At 38.9% G+C, this 21,374-nt stretch overlaps 2 protein-coding genes and 1 long non-coding RNA gene across 3 annotated transcripts; all 3 read right to left on the reverse strand.

Annotated features, from left to right (window-relative positions):
• Window positions 1-3,409: 3,409 nt before the first annotated feature.
• Window positions 3,410-4,003, reverse strand: LOC119484886 (alpha-1-acid glycoprotein 1-like). Its single transcript, XM_037764061.1, has one exon. The coding sequence runs from the start codon at window positions 4,001-4,003 to the stop codon at window positions 3,410-3,412; it is 594 nt and encodes a 197-aa protein (XP_037619989.1).
• Window positions 4,004-10,631: 6,628 nt separating this feature from the next.
• Window positions 10,632-12,864, reverse strand: LOC119485287. Its single transcript, XM_037764776.1, has 4 exons — window positions 12,594-12,864; window positions 12,241-12,396; window positions 11,831-11,923; window positions 10,632-11,010 (listed from the first exon to the last, which is right to left on the reverse strand). Exons 1-4 carry the CDS (start codon window positions 12,693-12,695, stop codon window positions 10,702-10,704), a joined length of 660 nt encoding a protein of 219 aa, XP_037620704.1. The 5' UTR covers window positions 12,696-12,864; the 3' UTR covers window positions 10,632-10,701.
• Window positions 12,865-12,902: 38 nt separating this feature from the next.
• On the reverse strand, window positions 12,903-16,503 carry LOC119485288. The gene is made up of 4 exons (XR_005206242.1): window positions 16,208-16,503; window positions 14,258-14,296; window positions 14,011-14,062; window positions 12,903-13,606 (listed from the first exon to the last, which is right to left on the reverse strand). It is a non-coding gene; the product is annotated as an uncharacterized LOC119485288 (long non-coding RNA).
• Between the last annotated feature and the right edge of the window lie 4,871 nt (window positions 16,504-21,374).

Below are 21,374 nucleotides of genomic sequence, written 5' to 3' on the forward strand. Positions count from 1 at the left end.
AGCCGGAGCAAACTTGCTCATTTTACAGCTAAACAGTACAGTACAAGATGTTTCTGAAAACATTTGAGGTGAGAAATAGACATTACAGTAACAGAATATTGATTCATATTTGATCAGCGCTGCCTAGTTTGACCATTTGATCTGAGTTTGGGAGTGATTGACAGCTGCTCAGAGACGGCAAGGCTCCAGATCGGCTCTGATTGGTTGTTTTTCTCCGGTCTGTGAAATCTTGCAGATGGCATTAGGAGCACCGGAGGACACCGGAGGACACCAGAGGACACAGAGACACAGAGACACATGATTGTTTTTTCTTTTGTCTCAGGATATAGTGACTGTATTATACAAATAACCTTTAAAATCGTATTTGCTCCACTTCTACCCACTGCAGCTTTAAATAACTGAGCATCTAGCTTAACTATAAAGATTTTTGCCTGAAACAACGCTAACTACTTAGCATTTTGCTTACAGGGGTAATTGTCGCCTTGTTATCACTCTACCTAGAATGAATGCTTATCAGCTTCCATGAAACTGAACACTTTCACCTGGGATGCCCCCAACACCATGTGCCTCTCTCACTCACTCTGCACCCTCATATAAACTTGAATAAACAAAAAAAGTACCCCAAATAGCAAGTGTCCACCCTAGAGGCATGCCAAATGCTTTTACTTACAGTATATTTTGATAATACAAGAAAAAAGTATTACAAGGTGAAAAAGGTTCTTATGTCTTATGTATGTTTAACCCTCATCCGACCAACTGCGGCCCTGCAGACCCCAGAGGTAACCTATACTATTTTGTCATATCTCACAGGTGCTTTATTCTATCATTACTATTTTTCATGACTTTGTCAATCAATTTGTTCCTAATGAATACATATCATTGTTTTCTGTCTCTGCTTTAATTAGTGCTTTTTATATAACACTTTTAAATATCAATATATTGGGGTCCTGGGGGACCCTAGTCAAAAGCACCCCATTGTAGCATATGCAGTTTTAATAGATGCAATAGAATAGATATAAAATGTTTGCCATGGGTCCCAATTTAAAGTATGACACACTGTCATTTTAAAGGAGATTTCCTCATGTACACAATATGCAAGTTAACTGTAACTTTCCTAAAATAATAATAATCTTTTTTTTCTTTTTTTTCCAATTAAGTTATACAAGAGTTTTTCTATTAAGGCAGGAACCTGCCACCAGAACAGTGGACTTTTCCAGTGTTCACTTCTAATCTCTTGCACAAGTGGTGCATTTGCAATTACTGTAAAGCATGCAATTAAAAGGTAAAAACCATTAAATCTTAATTTCTCTGTCTGTCAACCACATATGGATTTTGAAAGAATATACAATTGAAAATTGGCAATGATAGTTTTGCAGAAATGCAGGTTTTGTGTATTTTGCTTGTGAGCCACGTCAAAGAAAACGTCCCAGTGCCTTGTAATGGACAATAAAGTTGATCTGATTCTGAATGTTCAATATTCTGATTCACTGATCAAAGTAATCTGAATCTTAATGTAATTATCTGTATAAATAACATTGAGAGGAAATATGAGAAGGACACACATTATACTGCAACAAATAGTGAATAAAAAAGCCCTCTTAAAAATCATTTTTGCACATCCAACTAAACATGTTATTGATTTATTATTAATTTACAGACACAAATTTGAAGCAATTTTGTTTAATTCAAACTGAAATTTACAAAATACATCTTTGGATTCATTTACAGCAAGTTCAAATATGTGGCTTGAAATATAATGCTGGTATTAATCTTTTTACCACACATCATTTAGCATGAGTCTGTAACAAATGTATTTCTGGGAAACAATGCATTACAAAGTAACAAATACAAACATAATGCTTTGCTTACTCCTGCATCATATCAAGGATGCTGTATGTCTGCTTAAATAACATTATAGAGACATAAAACTCTTTCCCTGAAGTTATCCAGTCAGTCCATGTTATGTTGGCAGTGTCTGAAGACTGATTTAAGCATAGCATCATTTGTTATTCACTGCATTTCCCTCATTAACTCTGAATTATTTGCAAAAATAGGAGGAACAGCACAATTTAACATTTGTACAAAGCACCCGCTGATAATTCATTTAATCCATGTGACCATATATCATGAGCCAGAGTGTCTCTTAGGCCTCTGTTTTCTATTCAGGTTGAGCAGTTGGATTGCCGGCCGGCTCCTCTGGACAAAGTTCTTTGGTAGGATCCATCACAACAGGTGGAGGCATGTTCAGACACTCCACCTGAGCCCTGAACTCCTCCATCTCCTTCTTCTCCAGCTCCCTCCTCTTGCTGAACAGGAACAAACGCAGGGGTTCCTTTGACTCAATGCGTGCCACATAACAGTCTGGACAGGACGTACGGAGGTAGGTCACAGTGCTGTTTAGCTGATCCATGGTGAAGCCGCTGCCATGGTTGGTGATGTTGGAGGACTTATATTTACAGCTGTCATTGAAACCATAGATGCGTGTGAAGACCATTTTGGAGGCTTCGCTGGCATTGGCAAAGATGACCCAGGTACTGTCTATGCGTTTGAAGTCCTCCAGATTTTTTGCACCGCTCAGGCCGCCCGCAACTGAATTCCAACTCCCCTCCAAATGATGACGATACACTTGATCCAACGGCCGGACCAAGTCCTCACAGGCCGGAGGAGCTGAATGGCTCACAGCCATCGAGCAGAGGAGAGTGATGACATACACAGCCAACATGTCTTTGTGAAATACTGTCTGCTGTCTGTTGTATTGTGTGCAAGCAACACGGTCTAACTGAACTGACTGGCTGGTAATAAGGCCCTGCTGGTTTTATAGTTGTTTTAGAGACCTCCAATTCCTCAATGCCAAAGAGCAGAGTCCCCTTTTCCATGTGTTTTGACTATTAAACATTAACACTGGTTGCCTCTGTGATGTTGTTGTTGGTCCACTGTTATGTACGAATTCTTAATCAAATACAATTGTGCTGTTTTTTTTACATTTTCAGTACGTTTGTACTGAAATCATTTTATGAAATGCATTTTTTTGCCCACTATTTTGCAGGCAATGCTTTTATTTAGTGGTCCTGGAATTATATACACTCCTTTTCTCGTGGTATTTTATGTGATGAAAACATCTAAGCCAGAGAACACAAAATAAAGAGACTATCAAAATCTCCACTTTGCATACAGAGTATCTGGCTGTCAACTTGCACAAACAATGGTGGTATTGAGCAAAATGTGTGCCAACATGCAAGCATACATATGGATAAAACTTTTGAATAAATTGAAAATCATGTTTGTTCAGATCCATTTAATTAGTGAAATGATTGAAGTTCCAAAGCTAGAATGGCATCAGAGGCAAATTTAACTTTTAGATTTAACTTTAAACTCTACTTTAAATGTCACTTTATCTTCTAAATGTCTTTCAGTCTTTCTGTCCCTCTGTTTTCTCTTCAGTTTGAGCTGCTGGATCGCCGGCCGTCTCCTCCGGACAAAGCTCCTTGGAAGGATCCATGACAGCAGGTGGAGGCATGTTCAGACACTCCACCTGAGCCCTGAACTCCTCCATCTCCTTCTGCTCCAGCTCCCTCCTCCTGCTGTACAGGTAGAAATGCTGCCGCTTCCCCGACTCTACATCAAAGCTCATCAGTATGCAGTCACGACAGGATGTGTGGATGAAGGTGGTGGTGACGTTGCCATCGTCAAAGGTGAAGCTGTTGCCTTCCAGGGAGATGTTGGGGAAATGATAGTGGCACTTGTCATCTAAACGCATGCTGCGACTCAAGGCGATGTTGGTTTCACTGGTGTTGCTGGAGAAGGTAGCGGTGGCACTGTCTCTACGTCTTAACCGCTCCATGAATGGTAGATGACTCAGACTGCCTGCAACTAAAACCCATCTGCCCTCCAAATGACGAGGATCCAGGTGATCTAACGGTCGGACCAGGTCCTCACAGGCCAGAGGAGCTGAATGGCTCACACACACCATGCAGAGGAGAGTGATGGCACCCACAGCAAACATGTCTCTATATGCTGAAATCATGTGTTCTTGGGATAATTATGGTCTCAGTTGCATCTGTAGTATAAATAATATGGTGGTTTTCTGATTTTTATAGTTATTTAAGAAACCTCCAGTTTCACAATACTGAAAACACCAGAGAGCAGAGTCCCTATTTCACCTGTGGATTTCTGTGATTGTGAAATAATGTTATTGTGACTTTTGAATGTTTACACTGGAGGTTTATTCGTTGGCTCAATCTTACCTGCAGGAAATGCTGTTATTAATGCAAGAAAACCATTATTTTGGTGTTTTTACTTTTCTTGGATTAAAGCTGCGGTGGGTAGAATTGGAGCAAATATGATTAAAAGAAGTTTTTTAGAAAGAATTTTATAAAACGGTTACTGTATCCTGACAGTAATGCATGACACAGGTAATCTGAAAATAATCATGTGCCTCTGTATTAATTAGGTGCTCCTAATCAAGCCCCCAGGAGGAGCACTGGTCGTCGATGCCAATTTTCGTAGTGGCCAAATTGCAGTATTACAACTTCTGTGTCCGTCACGTGATGCTATTGGGCCCAAAAAGAATTTGCAACTTTTTGCACCATTGGGCCGAATCCAGAGTTATTTACCTTCCTCTATTCATGTGAATGAGACCCAGGCCGAGGCTGGAGATTTTTTAAAGCCTGAAAACAGCCATGAGGAGGTGCAGAAGTCTATTTATCTCTCAGAACACTTGAATTACAATATGCTGAAAGGTTATTATGGAATTTTTGCCTAATGATGCCAAAAATATTCTGCCTACTGAAGCTTTAAAATTTAATTTCAAATAGGTGTTAAACTTGAGGTCTGTCGTGACGACAGCTTTATTTTGCATGTTTTCTGCCATTCATCAGCTGAACTTCTCCTGTCATTCCCTGCTTATCCCTCTCCGTCAAGCAGTTGTCTTCACATCTGAAAATCATTTGTCTAATCAGCCTTTCAGTAGCTATACACTCACTGGCCACTTTATTAAGGTACACCTTGCTAGTACCGGGTGGTCTTCTGCTGCTGTAGCCCATCTGCTTCAAGGTTTGACGTGTTGTGCGTTCAGAGATGGTATTCTGCATACCTTGGTTGTAACGAGTGGTTATTTGAGTTACTGTTGCCTTTCTATCATCTCGAACCACTCTGCCCATTCTCCTCTGACCTCTGACATCAACAAGCCATTTCCGTCCACACAACTGCCGCTCACTGGATATTTTCTCTTTTTCGGACCATTCTCTGTAAACCCTAGAGATGGTTGTGCGTGAAAATCCCAATAGATCAGCAGTTTTTGAAATACTCAGACCAGCCCGTTTGGCACCAACAACCATGCCACGTTCAAAGTCACTTAAATCCCCTTTCTTCCCCATTCTGATGCTCTGTTTGAACTTCAGCAAGTCGTCTTCACCACGTCTAGATGCCTAAATGCATTGAGTTGCTGCCATGTTATTGGCTGATTAGCTATTAGTGTTAACAAGCAATTGAACAGGTGTGCCTAATAAAGTGGCCGGTGAGTGTGTACACACACCTGTTTGGACTCATTGCTTTAGCTAATGGATTAGCTGTTTCCGAGCCTTTTCCAAACCAACACCAAGTAAAGTAAACTGGCTTTTTTCCTTACCAAAATGTCATTCATGTATCCTGTGAATTATCTCTGTTTCTCTAATGAAGAATGCAATCCCTGCAGCACTATCCTTTTGTGACACTCAGTTATGTTATGGAGGCTACAGCATGTCTGACGGATGAATAAACTCAGTGATTATCATATTGCAAGTCAAAATCAGCAAAGTATCTTCAAAGGAGCTGAAAAACTTTCCAAAAGTTGCATCTTAAAAAACTATTTTATTTCCAGTTTAAAAGTAAGAACTACAGATGTGACGGTTTCATAACTTCTCCTGTATCACATGTTAATAACACAACAGAGAAAAACAGTCAAATCCAGTCTTTTTCATAGAGCCATGTTGATGTTGTTTTATTTAGAAGCGTACAAAACATAAAAGCAATTTAATATTACTACAAAACATCCACTGATATACACATTATCAACATTATGGGTTCTTTTCACTGTCTCTCAGTTGTTTAGTCCCTCTGTTTCCTCTTCAGTTTGAACTGCTGGATCTCCGGCCGGCTCCTCTGGACAAAGCTCCTTGGTAGGATCCTTCACGACAGGTGGAGGCATGTTCAGACACTCCACCTGAGCCCTGAACTCCTCCATCTCCTTCTGCTCCACCTCCCTCCTCCTGCTGAACAGGTAGAAATGCTGCCGCTTCCCCGACTCCAAGTCCATGCGCATCAGCATGCAGTCTGGGCAGGATGTGTGGACGAAGTTTGCTGTGAGGTTGCTTTTATCTCTCCCATCATAGGTGAAGCTGCTGCCTTCCAGGGTGATGTTATAGGACTTATACAGGCACTTGTTATCTAAACGGATGCCGCGAGAGTAGGACATGTGAGTGTCACTGGTGTTGCTGGAGACCTTTATGGCGGCACTGTCTCTTAGTTTGAATCGCTCCAGGTATGGGAGATGGCTCACACTGCCTGCAACTAGAGCCCATCTTCCCTCCATATGACGAAGATCCAGTCGATCCACTGGCCGGACCAGGTCTTCACAGGACAGAGGAGCTGAATGGCTCACACACACCAAACAGAGAAGAGTGATGGCAACAAAAAACATATTGTATTGTTTGAGGGCTGTCGGTCACTGTTGTGTTAAACAGAGAATGTGGACGGTGAAGAGGTCTAGCTAGTTATAGTTGTTTCAGAAACCTCCAGTTTCACAATACTGAAAATACCAGCGAGCAGAGTCCCTTTTTCACCTGTTGATTCTGTGACTGTGAAATGATATAACGTTTTGAGTCATCTTTTGTTTACTAGTTGTCTCTCTCTTATCTGTGGTAACGTTGCACTATAGTTCAAGTATACTTAATATTCAAGTTACCCCAGGTATACTTTATGTAGTAAATATACTAATATCAATGCACTAGTAGAATACTTGTAAGTGTACTACTTTAATACTTTTTAGGACTAAATTTTCCCACTTTTTAGTTTATAAAAGTATACTTTTAAGTGTATGAATAGTATACTTTGAATACACAACTAGTTTACATCTAAGTTGTATTTTGCACTGCAACCATACTATGAACTATAGTACAAGTGAATAGGTATATACGGTTAGTTTACTAGTTATATACCCACTTTTTAGTTTATGAAAGTACACTTTAAAGTACTCTCAGGAAACTAGTTTAAGAAGGATTTTAACAAACACCACATCCCTGTGTCGTTCAAGCCCAGTAACCCCCTCAGACAGAAACTGGTCCACCTTAAGGACCGCACACCCAAACACAAGCAAAGTAATTTGGTGTATGCAGTGAGGAGTGCACAGATTTGTACATTGGTGAAACCAAACAACCACTAAACAGACGGGCCAACTCCTCAGGTTTGGACTCAGCAGTCTATCTACACCGGAAGGACAAGGGACACTCTTTTGAGGACAATAACGTACATATTATTGCTCCAGTTGCAGCTGATTTAACCCTTACTCGGATACTAGTTCAATAGTTTTGCAAGTATACTTTTATATACTTGTAGCCTACTTTTTAGTCTATGAAAGTACATTTTATATACTTTAACTTATAGTACTTAGCCAACGATTTATGTATTACATAAAGAGACTTGCTCCTTTTGCTATTTGACTTGGTGTTTTGTGATGATTAAATGCCTCCATGGTGACGGGAGAATGTAAAAACATAAAAAATTCTTTATGAATTGAAGTAAATTTACTACACGACATCCGTTTACAAACTGTATTTGTATCAAAAAGTGAGCACGACCACAAGCCAAGTTGACCTTTCTGTAGGCCTATAAGGCAAGAATACTTAGTTATACTTTTCTTAAGTATACCTCTATTAAACGATTAAGTACAAGTATAAACCAAGTAAACTTTTGTTAAGTATATCTCTGATAAGTATAAACAAGTATAAAGTATAAACTGAATGTATACTATTTTAAGTTTAAGAAGAATTTTAAGAAGTATACTAATAGTACACTTGAATAAACTGTTTTGTTATCTTTTCTCCTGGATTGAAGTTCTGTAAAATGAACATTTGTAATGGAATAGTAGTAGTAGTAGATATAACAGTAGGTTGTCTGTGAATGCAAGCTGCACACACTCATTTTCTGATTTAGTTAACTTAATGTGATCAATACACATCTGAGTGGAGGATCTTTGGAGGACTTTAATTGTTTGGCATATTGCAACCAACTTGTCGTTAAAGTATAGAGCAATAGATATATTAACTGCTTCAAACTGAATAGAATAATAATAGATTTTGACAGGTCAAATTTGCTTTTTAGATTTGAAATTTTCCTTCATTCACATTGAGCTGCCTGAGACACATCTATCTGTATACTAAAATCATATAAGTGGTTATATTGTACATGCATGAAGGTAGTGGAAAGGATGTTTACTCTCTGCTGTCGCCCACGGTGTGTACAAATATACTTAGTTGGATCAGAAACCTCCAGTTTTGCAACACTGTCGATGTCAGAGGGCAAAGTCCCGTCTCTGCCTGTTGATTCTGTTGATTGTGAAATGATGAAATATTTTGGAGAAACCTTGACAAAATCTAATTTAATTCTAGATAAAAGATGTGAACTCCGACCAAACGGTCAAGCTGGGCAGAGCTGATCAAATATGAATCAATATTCTGTTACGTTAATGCCTATTTCTTGCCTCAAATGTTTTCAGAAACATCTAGTAGTGTACCGTTTAGCTGTAAAATGAGAAAGTGTGCTCCGACTGGTGGGCGGTGCTTGGTATTTCCTCAACTGATCTCAACATGGCTGCCAGGTCACAAACTTTCTAATTTTACAGCTAAAACCTAAGGAATCCATTGGTCCCAACCATGTCATACTAGTTTGTTGTGAAAGAGGCAAAATAACGCTTCAAACTTGTGCAAAATTTTGGCGAGGAAAAACTGGCATGGCCATTTTTAAAAGGGGTCCCCTTGACCTCTGACCTCAAGATACACTGAAAAAAATGTTACTTTGGATTAACTTAAAAAAATCAAGTTAATTTGTTACATCTAATTTTATTAGTTTTTCTCAAATTGTATTTATGATTTGGTTGAAACCGTAATTATGATTTAATATAAATCAAAATATTTGTTTGGCCAAAGTCAAAAACTTACATTCACACAAAGTAAAAAGATTATTTATTATGAAGACCATAAACTATTTTTTTACTTTGTTACAACTTAATTTTTCAATTTGGAAAAAACTAATATTTACCATTACATCCAAGTAGAGTTTTACTTTGGAATAAACTAATTAAAATGCTTTAATTTGTTACATGCAATTTATTACTTTGTTACAACTTAGAGTTTTACTTTGGATTAACTTAAAAAAATCAAGTTAATTTATTACATCTAATTTTATTAAGTTTTCTCAAGTCAAATTTCTGATTCAGTACAAACAAACTAAAATTTTAATTTACCTTAATCAATATATTTTCTTTAGTTGCAAGCCAAAATGATACTTTATCTGTGTCAATATAATAGCATTTTTTGCTTTTTTACAACTTACATTTTCACATAAACAAAAGCTAGTAGAATTTTCACATAAGATCAAATTCAAAAAACATTTTGTTACAGACAATGTTTAGTTTAGTTTACTATTAATAAAGACAGGAATATTCTCTTCAAATATCTAAATGTTTATTGTGATGTCCTTTTAAAATATGCATCACCTTTTCTGTTATGTACTAAAAAAAAGAAAAAAAAAAAAACCCAAAAAAGGAAACCCACAATGAATTGTGCGGCCAATAAAGCCAGCAAGTATACTCAACACTTGAGGAAAAATACATAGTAACTATAAAATCAAATAAATCATGATCTTTTCAATGTTTTTTAGACCTTATGCAACCTTTCTGTAACCTTAACCACAGATATCTTAACATGTGAAACGGGTTTGTACAGCTCTCCTTTAGAACCTGAGCTATGTAATGTAATAGCCATTAAGAAGTGTAAAAATAGATTCTAACAGTGTTAAAACTTAACTATCCTTTGATAAAATGACCAGAATGTATGAATGTCACATTATTTTGAACCATTACAAATGTGAGATCAAGAGACCCAAAAAAACAACCAAGGAAAAGTGCAGTTCAATTGCTGGGGGTGCAATCTATGAACAAAGCTTGCTCTTTTGTGCATAAGTCAGTTTAAGAACATTACCATTACTAGTACTGAATTGCTGGTCATTGTGAATTTAGCATTATTCACATTTCAGTGTTAATAACAGTGCCACAATATTTATATCACAGAAATAATTCTGTTAACAGGGAAAATCTGAAATTAAGGCCATCTATCTTTCAACTCTTCCACTCCTGATTCCTTTCCCATAATGTCCTGTCTTTGCAGTGAAAAAGTCTTGTCCATTTTGTCCTTTATCACTGCACAGTTGTTTCGCTTCTTCACATCACTTAAAAGTGACAGTCTCTGTTAGGTATGTCGTTGGCCTTTCCACTTTTTTTTGCTGGCAATGCATCCTCTGGAGCCAGTTTTGAATTAAAGTCTGTTTCTCTCTCTTATTTACAATTAACAATGAAACTCTTCCATCATCTTGTAATGTATTTGAATACAAGCTATAAAACAGAACAAAAAACATGCTGTATCCAAATGTCTTTCTTGATTGATCCAGTATTTAGAGCTTGACACTCAGACTGCACACTTTGCGTGTCATTTTCTTTGGCTCTATCTCCATGAATATTTTCTGTAGTGCATCAAAAGTGTATTTGAGCTCACCTGGATAGCTCAAGTTTAGAGCATAGATGAAGCCAAATAACATGGCACATGCATGTGCGACCGATGGCAACTCATTAAGGACTTCCACACCTTCAAGAACAATCCCAATGTCATGTGGTGGCTGGAGAGGATCCTCCTCCTCCCTGATGACAAACACTGCCATTGTACACCTCTCAAGCTCGGTTTCAGCTTCATCCTTCTGCACAACCTGATAAAAAACAAGACATTTATGAGAAAACGATTCTGATGAAACCACTGACTGATGTACCAATACAAGAAAATATCTATACAAACAATTCTCTCAATCAAATCTCAATAAAAAACTTAAATTGGGGTTCTAGTGATGCGAAAATGTTAATGACTTGCAAAGTCCAGCAGATTTAATGGCAGCTCCTCCAAATATTTTCCTCATAGCAAACATTTGACTTTATCGCAAGTAAAGCATTGGTACACGTATTAATAAAAGCTATATCCAAAAAGTTATAACATCTTAAATAGTACAATACAGTCGCATACATACCACTATAAGATTCACTATAATGTTAAAAGATACAACTGCCTTGTGTCTTCATATTTTCATTAATTTCAGAATCTTCAGACACTTTCCACAATCCAATATTTGGATGTAATATCCATTTTATGTCCAGGCTTTTCGCTACTCCATCTGCACTTCTGCTGCTGCTCTGAAGTGACAAATATTTCACACTGCAATTAAAATATCTTAATAGGTTCCAGCCAAATATAGCCACACTATATAGTGTTTTACAAAATATAAAATATAAACCAGCACAGAGACTTAAGTCGTTGTGTTAGACATATTCAATTTAAAAAAAATTGTGATGATTAATGACCACTGGGGGGGCAGAGAACTCCACAATAATTATACGCAGTCAAATGTACAGTACATGCATGTACGATACGCTTGAGTATTTTTATAGGAACTGACACCATGTATATGAGCTTTAAAGTTTGAATATTCAATGTTTTATCTTGTGTATAGCTTAAGTGATTCATGCAAAACTACTTACCAGATACTCCTTGATAAGTTTGTCCACATCTTCCCCAAGGTACAGAATAAGGCACTTCAGCAGACACTCTCTTTTTTGATTCACCTCGAGGCTCTAGGTGAGAGCACAAACACACGCACATAATGCAAAACTATACTTTCCAATTTTTCAACTTGAAGATGCAACCTGAAGATTCAAACACTGCACAATGCAAAAATGGGAGTTACAGTAATTGTGATTTACAAATGCTTTGAGCAAACCAGTTATAAGGCCTGTCAAACTGAGAAGACAAACGTAGTACATCTTCCAACGTGTAATCTAACTCCACAATCAAATGTGTTGACAAGATGAGCACTATTGCTTCTATTTACAATGTTACTATTTATGTGATATAAGGCAAATGTTTATGCATTGTATGTACCAGTACATACTTGATCAAGAACTTTCAGTATGTTCCGGGTCTTCTCCCTGACAACTCCTCCCTTGTTTCTGATGATGTCAATCAGCTTGCTGTGGTGCTTGTCCAAGGAAGCCAGGAATCGCGGTTGAAGTGGAACAGTTGTGATCCTCATGAATTCAGCATTGACCTTTAAAAAACAAAATAGCACATGCAAATGTTCTTGCACTGCATGTTACATTACAGCTGTGTGATGCATGAGATTTTATTTTTGATATCAAGGGCCAAAACATGCATTTTAAATTGGTTCGGCTCCATTTCTTAGCAGGTTTCTTATGATAGGGGATAATATTATTTACTATACAGGCCACCACTGAAGTTACTTACCTCATCCATTGTGAACAATGCAGGCCATCTCTCTTTCATCTCTTCCACTCCTGATTCCTTTCCCACAACGTCCTGTCTTCGTAGTGAAAAAGTCTTGTCCATTTTGTCCTTTATCACTGCACAGTTGTTTCGCTTCTTCACTTCGCTTAAAAGTGTCAGTCTCTCATTTTCTAATTTTTCAGGGGTCTCTCCAGTTGGAATGTCAGGTATGTGGTTGGCCTCTCCTCTCCTAGGTCTCTTTACTTTTTTTGCTGGCAATGCATCCTCTGGAGCTTTGGACCTCAATGAATTTGTAAGTAATTCAGAACACCCGATGCCCTTGAGCTGAGTTCGGTAGTTGCACATTTTTGTCTTCAGTCGCTGCTTCCACCCGTAGCAACCGTTGTACGAACCAGGCTCAGAGAGGCATGGATGCTTCTTGATTAGTGTTTCGGCAATGTCACTGAAGTCAGCATCTGTTGGGTAGGCTTTGTACTTGAATATCTCTTCAGCTACCTTTTCCAGAATATCTGAATTTGTTTTTGAACTCAGTGTCAACCTTGTCTTGTTTGACCTATACACGGCATTTCCCTTTCCTAACTGCAGTTCAGTGTCATAGGAAAATGTTGGTATTGGAAATTATCTTGGCCACATCTGAGTTCTTGTAGAGACAGTGCTGGAGGGTGTGGACAGGAGCTCTGTGTCATCTGATTGAGTTGACACTAAATCATCACAGAAAGTGAGAATAAATTCTTGGCTGCAATCATCAGTTATGGGGACGACCTTGACGGTTGCAAAATCCTCAAGTTCCGCAGTAGATGTCAAGTTCACTAGTGCATCTCCAAAGTCTCTGTCTTGGTACTGCAGTCTAAAATTCCCATATAATCCACATACTTCCCTGACTTCATTCATAAGCTGCTCCATTGACTCTGGTATTCCATCAGGCAGAATTAGCTTCCTGGTGTCATCAGAATTCAGAATAACTCGCAACTTGGCTGGCCTTTTCACGGCCATGGCAGCCCATCCAAAAGGATCTAGTAAAAGCAAGAATAAAAACAGTAGTGTTAGTTGGAGTGCAAAATCGGCCATTAACTTACATCTGATTCATATTCACAAATTCATTGATTCACAATTCTGGTGAAAAGAAGTTGTTTTTTATTTGTGTTTATAATTCTTAAAATATAATAATAAATTAAACATGTAAAAATACTGATATGAAGTGAACCTGCCAATAAATGTTCATACTGTCATGTAATTTCCACTGCATTACTAATTCAACTGAAATTATTGAAATTGCATTTATATACTACATTAGTAAGTTGGCCTATACATCTGTGGTAACTTATTCTCTAAAGTGCTGTATTTCTATTTTGGGTTTGTCATTCCTATTTAAACATACATGAAAATGATGTTCACTGTTGTTCATTTTGGGACTTACCAAATTCAGCAATGTGGCTAAATTGTGACCTTTTCATGAAACAACAGCAAACCTGTAAACACAAAGCAAAAGGTGAGATTTCACATTTAGTTTTTTGTTGGGATAGTTAACATTGTCCATAATTGTCACTACAGACTCTAATTTAATAATTAGGCCATAGACATACTGGTGGTATTACAGTATACTGCATTAACATTGACAAATGAGAGAATGTGATATGAATTCTTCCTCTTTAATCGATACTCACCGTCTAGTACTCAATCCATTCTCATCATTTTTGATTATGCTTAAAAAGAGTAAAAGTAATATTCATATGAGTTCACAATATTTATATTACAACATGTTGTTTCAAGAGCAAAAAGAGCAAAGTCACCATATAAACTAACGTATTCCTCTTAGCAAAACGGTAACTCTGGATTAAAAAATGTGTAGGGCACAGAAAATTGTCATTCACCTGTCGTACTATCAATCCCTCCCTGTGTTGCTAATCTGAGCGGATTCACTGCTTGGAGGGTACCCTGATAGAGGGAGGTGGGGGTCTGGAGGGTACCCTGATAGAGGGAGGTGGGGGTCTGGAGGAGCTGCATGGTTTTTCTGGCCTTTTCAGACATGGGATACCTAACTTTTAAAATAAACGAGGTTCCATGCAGTAACCAGAGAGAGAGCTGAGGCTGTAAACAGACCGGCTGTGGATGAGAGACGGCCGGTGAACGTGCGTCACCTCCGTCAAATTACGTTTTGTTTGTTAAACACAAGTTTTAATAAATTGATTTCGTTTTTACTCCAAAGGTTTATGACACTTACAGTAACGTTCATTATGGTCGTCAATTCAGTAACGTTAAAGTGTCCGCGGAGTTTCACCATGTCCTCCTCACCTGGCTCTGCTTGCTGCAGCTCTCTGTGTGTCTCTGTGTGTCTCTGTGTCTCTGTGTGTCTCTGTGTCTCTGTGTGTCTCTGTGTCTCTGTGTGTCTCTGTGTCTCTGTGTCTCTGTGTCTCTGTGTCTCTGTGTGTCTCTGTGTGTCTCTGTGTCTCTGTGTGTCTCTGTGTCTTGTGTGTCTCTGTGTCTCTGTGTGTCTCTGTGTGTCTCTGTGTTGTCTCTGTGTGTCTCTGTGTGTCTCTGTGTCTCTGTGTCTCTGTGTGTCTCTGTGTCTCTGTGTGTCTCTGTGTCTCTGTGTGTCTCTTGTGTCTCTGTTGTCTCTGTGTCCTGTGTGTCCTCTTGTGTGTCCTGTGTGTCCTGTGTGTCCTGTGTTGTCTCTGTGTCTCTGTGTGTCCTCTGTGTGTCTCTGTCTCTGTGTTTGTCTCTGTGTCTCTGTGTGTCTCTGTGTGTCTCTGTGTGTCTCTGTGTCTCTGTGTGTCTCTGTGTGTCTCTGTGTCTCTGTGTCTCTGTGTGTCTCTGTGTCTCTGTGTGTCTCTGTGTGTCTGTGTGTCTCTGTGTGTCTCTGTGTGTCTGTGTGTCTCTGTGTGTCTCTGTGTCTCTCTGTGTCTCTGTGAGTCTCTGTGTGTCTCTGTGTGTCTGTGTGTCTCTGTGTGTCTCTGTGTGTCTCTGTGTGTCTGTGTGTCTCTGTGTGTCTGTGTGTCTCTGTGTGTCTCTGTGTGTCTCTGTGTCTCTGTGTGTCTCTGTGTCTCTCTGTGTCTCTGTGTGTCTGTGTGTCTCTGTGTGTCTCTGTGTGTCTCTCTGTGTCTCTGTGTGTCTCTGTGTCTCTGTGTGTCTCTGTGTGTCTCTGTGTCTCTGTGTGTCTCTGTGTCTCTGTGTGTCTCTGTGTGTCTCTGTGTCTCTGTGTGTCTCTGTGTGTGAGAGCGGCGGAGGAGCCCAGCCCAGCCCTGGTAGAAACATGTCCAGACCCGCCGGCCCTCTACCCTTCTCCCGGTCTCCCGGTCTCCCGGTATAACAGCCATGCCTCTCCCGAGCACTTTTCTCAGGTGAACTCCGGACAATGTCCGAAGAAAATGACTTTAGCTAACAACATTAGCATTAGCATTAGCGCCAGTATTGACTTAGCACTTGTGAAACGTTGGTAAAGAAAGGTTTCTCTCTACATGAGACATTAAAGCAGATAACCTGGTTCAGCTAGTGTTAGCTAACAACCGCGCAAAATACAAGAGACAGTGTAAAATAGTTGTCCATCCTGCCACTAACCATAAATGTACACGGAAAACACACGTGCCCCTAAAAACAACACAATTCAGAGTTCTTACCTTGTTTAAAAGAGTCTTCTTGAACAGCAGTCGTCCTCTCTGTTGAAGCGAGGTAATGGCGGACAGCACACTTCAGGAAGGAGCGAGCTGATGTGACGTCATGTGGTCACGTGACATGAAAATCTCTGGTTTGAAGTGAAAATACTATTTGAGTTAAATTATTGCTTTACTTTACTCCAGGGGGAGTATTATTTGCTTTAAAGCAAAGTGAAAAAAACTGGTTTAAACCAGAAAGCATGATTTTCAATCAGACCAATATAGAAATGCACTTTAAATGAATGACACAGTCGTTGCACTTTTTTCAGTGTATGTGAATGAAAATGGGTTCTATGGGTACCCACGAGTCTCCCCTTTACAGACATGCCCACTTTATGATAATCACATGCAGTTTTGTGCAAGTCATAGTCAAGTCAGCACACTGATTTCCAATAATAAATATATACATTTGCATAAAGCAAGCATATTTGTCCACTCCCATGTTGATAAGAGTATTAAATACTTGACAAATCTCCTTTTAAGGTACATTTTGAACTGTCAAAAAATGTGTGATTTGTGATTAATCGTGTTTAACTATGGACAATCATGCGATTAATCACGATTAATTATTTGAATCGATTGACAGCCGTAATGCATACACATACGTACAGTACATACCTGTCAAATTCTCACTACCAACAACTGCGTCAACATAATGTATTAACTGCTTGGTTGTAAACTCTGAAGCCTGGAGCACACAGCGCGCTTCATGCTCGCGTGACGGCAACGTCGCGTGTTGTTTTTTATTTCGGCGTCCATGTTAACAGGTTAGAGTGGACACACTGCCCGCATGAGACGCACGTCAGACGCGCGTCAGACGCACGTCAGACGCGCGTCTATTTTATAGAATAGAAGGCTCGCCTATTTTACACGCTAGCCGCTTACCTCTCGGCTGCGTCTTCCAGCAGCAACAGACAGTGACGCCGGTGCCACACAGCACGCATCATGGCCGCGTGACGGCAACGTCACGTCGTGGTCGCATCATGCCCACCTAGGGTGTTCACACTAGACGCGAGTTACCAACGTCTCGGGAGCGTCCCGGAGCTACCTGTCAGCTGTGTTTTTGCTGTTGCTGACAGCCCTTTCTTTCTACATAGAGTTTGCCTTTTAATGGCCATTTAACTTCATAATAAATGTGATTTATATTTATTTAAGACAAAAAAGGGTAAGAACTGTGTGGTAATTTGTAAATATTATTAAAAACAAGCAAATAAATGCATACATAAATATTAATATATAGCCCATATAAATCCCTCTTTTCTGTCAGTGAAGAGGGATTTATATATATATATATATAAATCCCTCTTCACTGACAGTGAGGAGGGATTTCTATGGGCTATATATATAAATCCCTCTTCATTGACAGTGAAGAGGGATTTCTATGGGCTATATATATATAAATCCCTCTTCATTGACAGTGAAGAGGGATTTCTGTGGGCTATATATTAATACAAAAAAATAAATAAATACATTAGTAGTAAGAGAGAGCCTACAGCAATCCCTCTTCACTTTGACTGGCACAGTTTTAAACAACATTTCCATTTTTTCGGGTTCCTGTTCTACAGCATTCCAGGTTGCGGCTTTTATCGAAAACGACTTCATTTACATTATAAATGCTGATGTTCCGACATCTCAGGCAACTTGGAGCTTTTCACCACCTTGTTGCTGAACTTCGCCTTGATGGAGAAAAACACCTGAAGTATTTCAGAATGATAAATATAAGTAAATTGGTTTTTTTTATTATTATAAAACAAAGTAAAATAAACAGTTTCGTTATTTGTTAACCTTTAGAAAACGAAAATTATTATTAAATATCTTTAAAAAAATTAAATAACACCTCTAAAAGAAAGAACAATAAAGTTACGTGGTGTTTGTTGAGAGAGAGAGAGAGAGAGAGAGAGGGAGAGAGAGAGAGAGAGAGAGAGAGAGAGAGCATCGAAAAATACTGCCCATCACCTGATGTTCTTATAACCTATTAACCCAGTCTATTATATTTATAGCATATGTAGGGTTTCTGCTATGACTACTACAGTGTTTACAAAATTAAAAGCCTGTACTATATTAACTTGATGGAAACCTGCAAGTAGACAACTGCTTTATTTAGAGTATTTCAGAATAAAAGCATTGTGTTAATGAATGAATGATTCTGTGCACTAAAAACGCTAGAGGACTTTTATTTTGAAATCTAGATAGGAAGTGTAAAATATTGATGTCTAGACATGGAAACTGTAGTAATCTTGCTGGTATGATGTTCATATACTGTCAATAGATCACCTTCACTGTCTGTTGCTGCTGGGAGACGCAGCCGAGAGGTAAGCGGCACGCGTGAAAAATAGGCGAGCCTTCTATTCTATAAAATTGACGCGCGTCTGACGTGCGTCTCATGCGGGCAGTGTGTCCACTCTAACCTGTTAACATGGACGCCGAAATGAAAAACAACACGCGACGTTGCCGTCACGCGGCCATGATGCGTCCTGTGTGGTCCGGACTTGAAGCGCGCTGTGTGGCCCCAGCGTCAGAAAGCATGGTATGGGAATATGGAAGAAGAGATCAGTAGCTGCGCAGTTGTGTGATTGAAATGTGTAAATACATGAGTTATAGATGAAATATAAGGGAGTATCACTAAATTTGTAGTTTTATTCTTGAAATTGTTCATTCGGTGACAACTGTGACCGGTGGTTGCATCAAGAATATTTTCATAATACATATCAATCTGTGTTTCTGGAAAGCTGAATGCTAAATAGAGTAGGTATCTAATATTGCATGTGCAAGTGAAATTTGAGGTTTTCAGCGTTGTAATAAAGATATAGTAGTGATTATTTTGTTATCATTTAGCTACACCGCAGGAGGCTTTATTATTATTGTTTTATCTCAATTACCCCAGACAACAGGAATCCATGTTTTCTAAAATCATTTATTTTTCACTGATGGAATAAAATTGAAATGCATTAACATTTATTGACTTTGTGTGAACAGACACCATGAATCAAAGTCTCTTAAGCCTCTTGTCACTCTGTTTTCTCCTCAGTTTCAGCTGCTGGTTCGCTGGCAGTCTGCTCTGGACAAAGTTCCTGGGTTCCATCCATTACGACAGGTGGCGGCAATTTCAGACACTCCACCTGAGCTCGGAACTCCTCCATGTCTTTCTGCTCCACCGCCCTGCTCCTGCTGAACAGGTAGAAGTCTACCGACTCGTATTTTAGTGCTACCAGGTCTAACTTCAACACCATACAGTCTTGACAGGACGTATGGACGAAGGTCCCGGTAAAGTTAAAGCCCCTCACTTTGAGCGTAACGGTCTGGCCTTCGATTGAGAAGTTGCGGGAATGATATTGACACTGGTCAGCATTACGGTTGGCTTGGGTGAATGAACCATTGTGGAGATCAATAGTTACACTGAGTCTTGCTTTTAAGACGTCCGCAGCTGCGCTGTCATTCAGACCGCCTGCAATGAAAGCCCACCTTCCCTGCAGATGACCAGGATCCAGTTGAGCCAAAGGCCGAATCAGGTCTTCACAGGCCAGAGGAGCTGAATGGCTCAAAGACGCCAAGCACAGAACGGTTAAAAATACAGCAAACATCTCTCCGTCTGTTGTCTTGTTGTCGGATATTTATATCACGTCTCAGTTGCACTGCGGTGTCTGACTGAAAATGTGTCTGTTAAAGAGGCTTTGCTGGTTTTATAGTCCCTTATCCAACTGTGGATTTAGTGATTGCAAAATAAGGAGACAGTTGATGTATTACTCATAGTTTACTGGGTTCACAGTCTGACTCACACATATTGTTAATCAAATAAAATGAGGGGGAAAAACATTATAATGTTTGTATTCATCCTGACTTGAAGTTCTGTACATATTCAGTGCTGGAACACCAGTAGTTTTCTTGTAGTATTTTAGAAAATGTATTGCGATGAATATACATTTGAGGATGGGAAGGCATAAAAAAAGCACTATTAAAAACGTGCATACTGCTAAGCTTTTAGATGTTAAAGTCTGGAGATTAGTGCCAGCATACAATATATATATAACTATTCAAACTGAATAAGACCTGTCAGGTAAAATGGGCTTTCCAATTTGATATTCATCATTCTTTATTCCCAAAGTGAGATACATTTCTGGAAATTAAGGACACACAAGCAAACAGTATGTGCTGAAATCATAAGATTTCACCTGTGCTTTTCCTACTGTGACATGCCGAAGTGTTTTACATGAAAGGGCCTGCTGTGAAATAAAATGTTTTTTCGAAAACTGAAGTTTTTATCAAGCCAAACTAAACAAGAAGACAGTATATGCTTATTACCCGTACTTTGTTTGCTAAACTATATTATCTGCTTTGTTGTGAACCCTCACAAGGAGTGTAAGTATTGAAACTGCAGATTGAATTTGAAACATATTAGAAAATTAAATTATTGGTGAGTGAAGATGAAGCCAATACACTAAGGGAGTGTAAATTAATTTATTTTTTAATCACATTTTCATTTGGTTACATCTGAAGTGGTTGCATCAAGAATATTTTCACAACACATTTTTTATTATATCAAACATATCAGTAGGAGAGGATGTTTGGAGATTAGCAAATGAGCTTCCTTCCACTGGATTTATTTGAGGATATGTCATTAAGGAAGACATATTTCACCTTTAATTAAGAATTTTTAAATTGGTTATTGTCGCTCACATAGATCATCATGCAGGGGATGAACTGAGTGTGGCTGACCAAGCAGTTCATCTGTCTTTCTGTGAACCTGAAACATAATACTGTATGATTGTTTACTGTTGTACTTGTAAGTAAAAGCACCTTATGATCACAGTGGGAGAGTTTTTCTGATTATTCATGAAATCTCACATTCACTTTTTACCATAAAAGCAATCACAGACACTGTATATTATATCGACATCTATTTTATTGACACTGTGAACAGATATCATGTACCAAAGTGTCCCAAAGCCTTTGGATCCTCTGTTTTCTCCTCAGTCTGCTCAGCTGCGAGGGGACTGGATTGGACAAAGCTCTTTGGTAGGATCCATCACAACATGTTTAGGCATGTTCAGACACTCCACCTGAGCTTTGAACTCCTCCAACTCCTTCTGGGTCACCTCCCTCCTCCTGCTGAACAGGCACAATTCCATCGCCT

This window comes from Sebastes umbrosus, chromosome 3 (genome assembly GCF_015220745.1).
Source record: "Sebastes umbrosus isolate fSebUmb1 chromosome 3, fSebUmb1.pri, whole genome shotgun sequence".
In the NCBI taxonomy this organism is placed as follows: Eukaryota; Metazoa; Chordata; class Actinopteri; order Perciformes; family Sebastidae; genus Sebastes; species Sebastes umbrosus.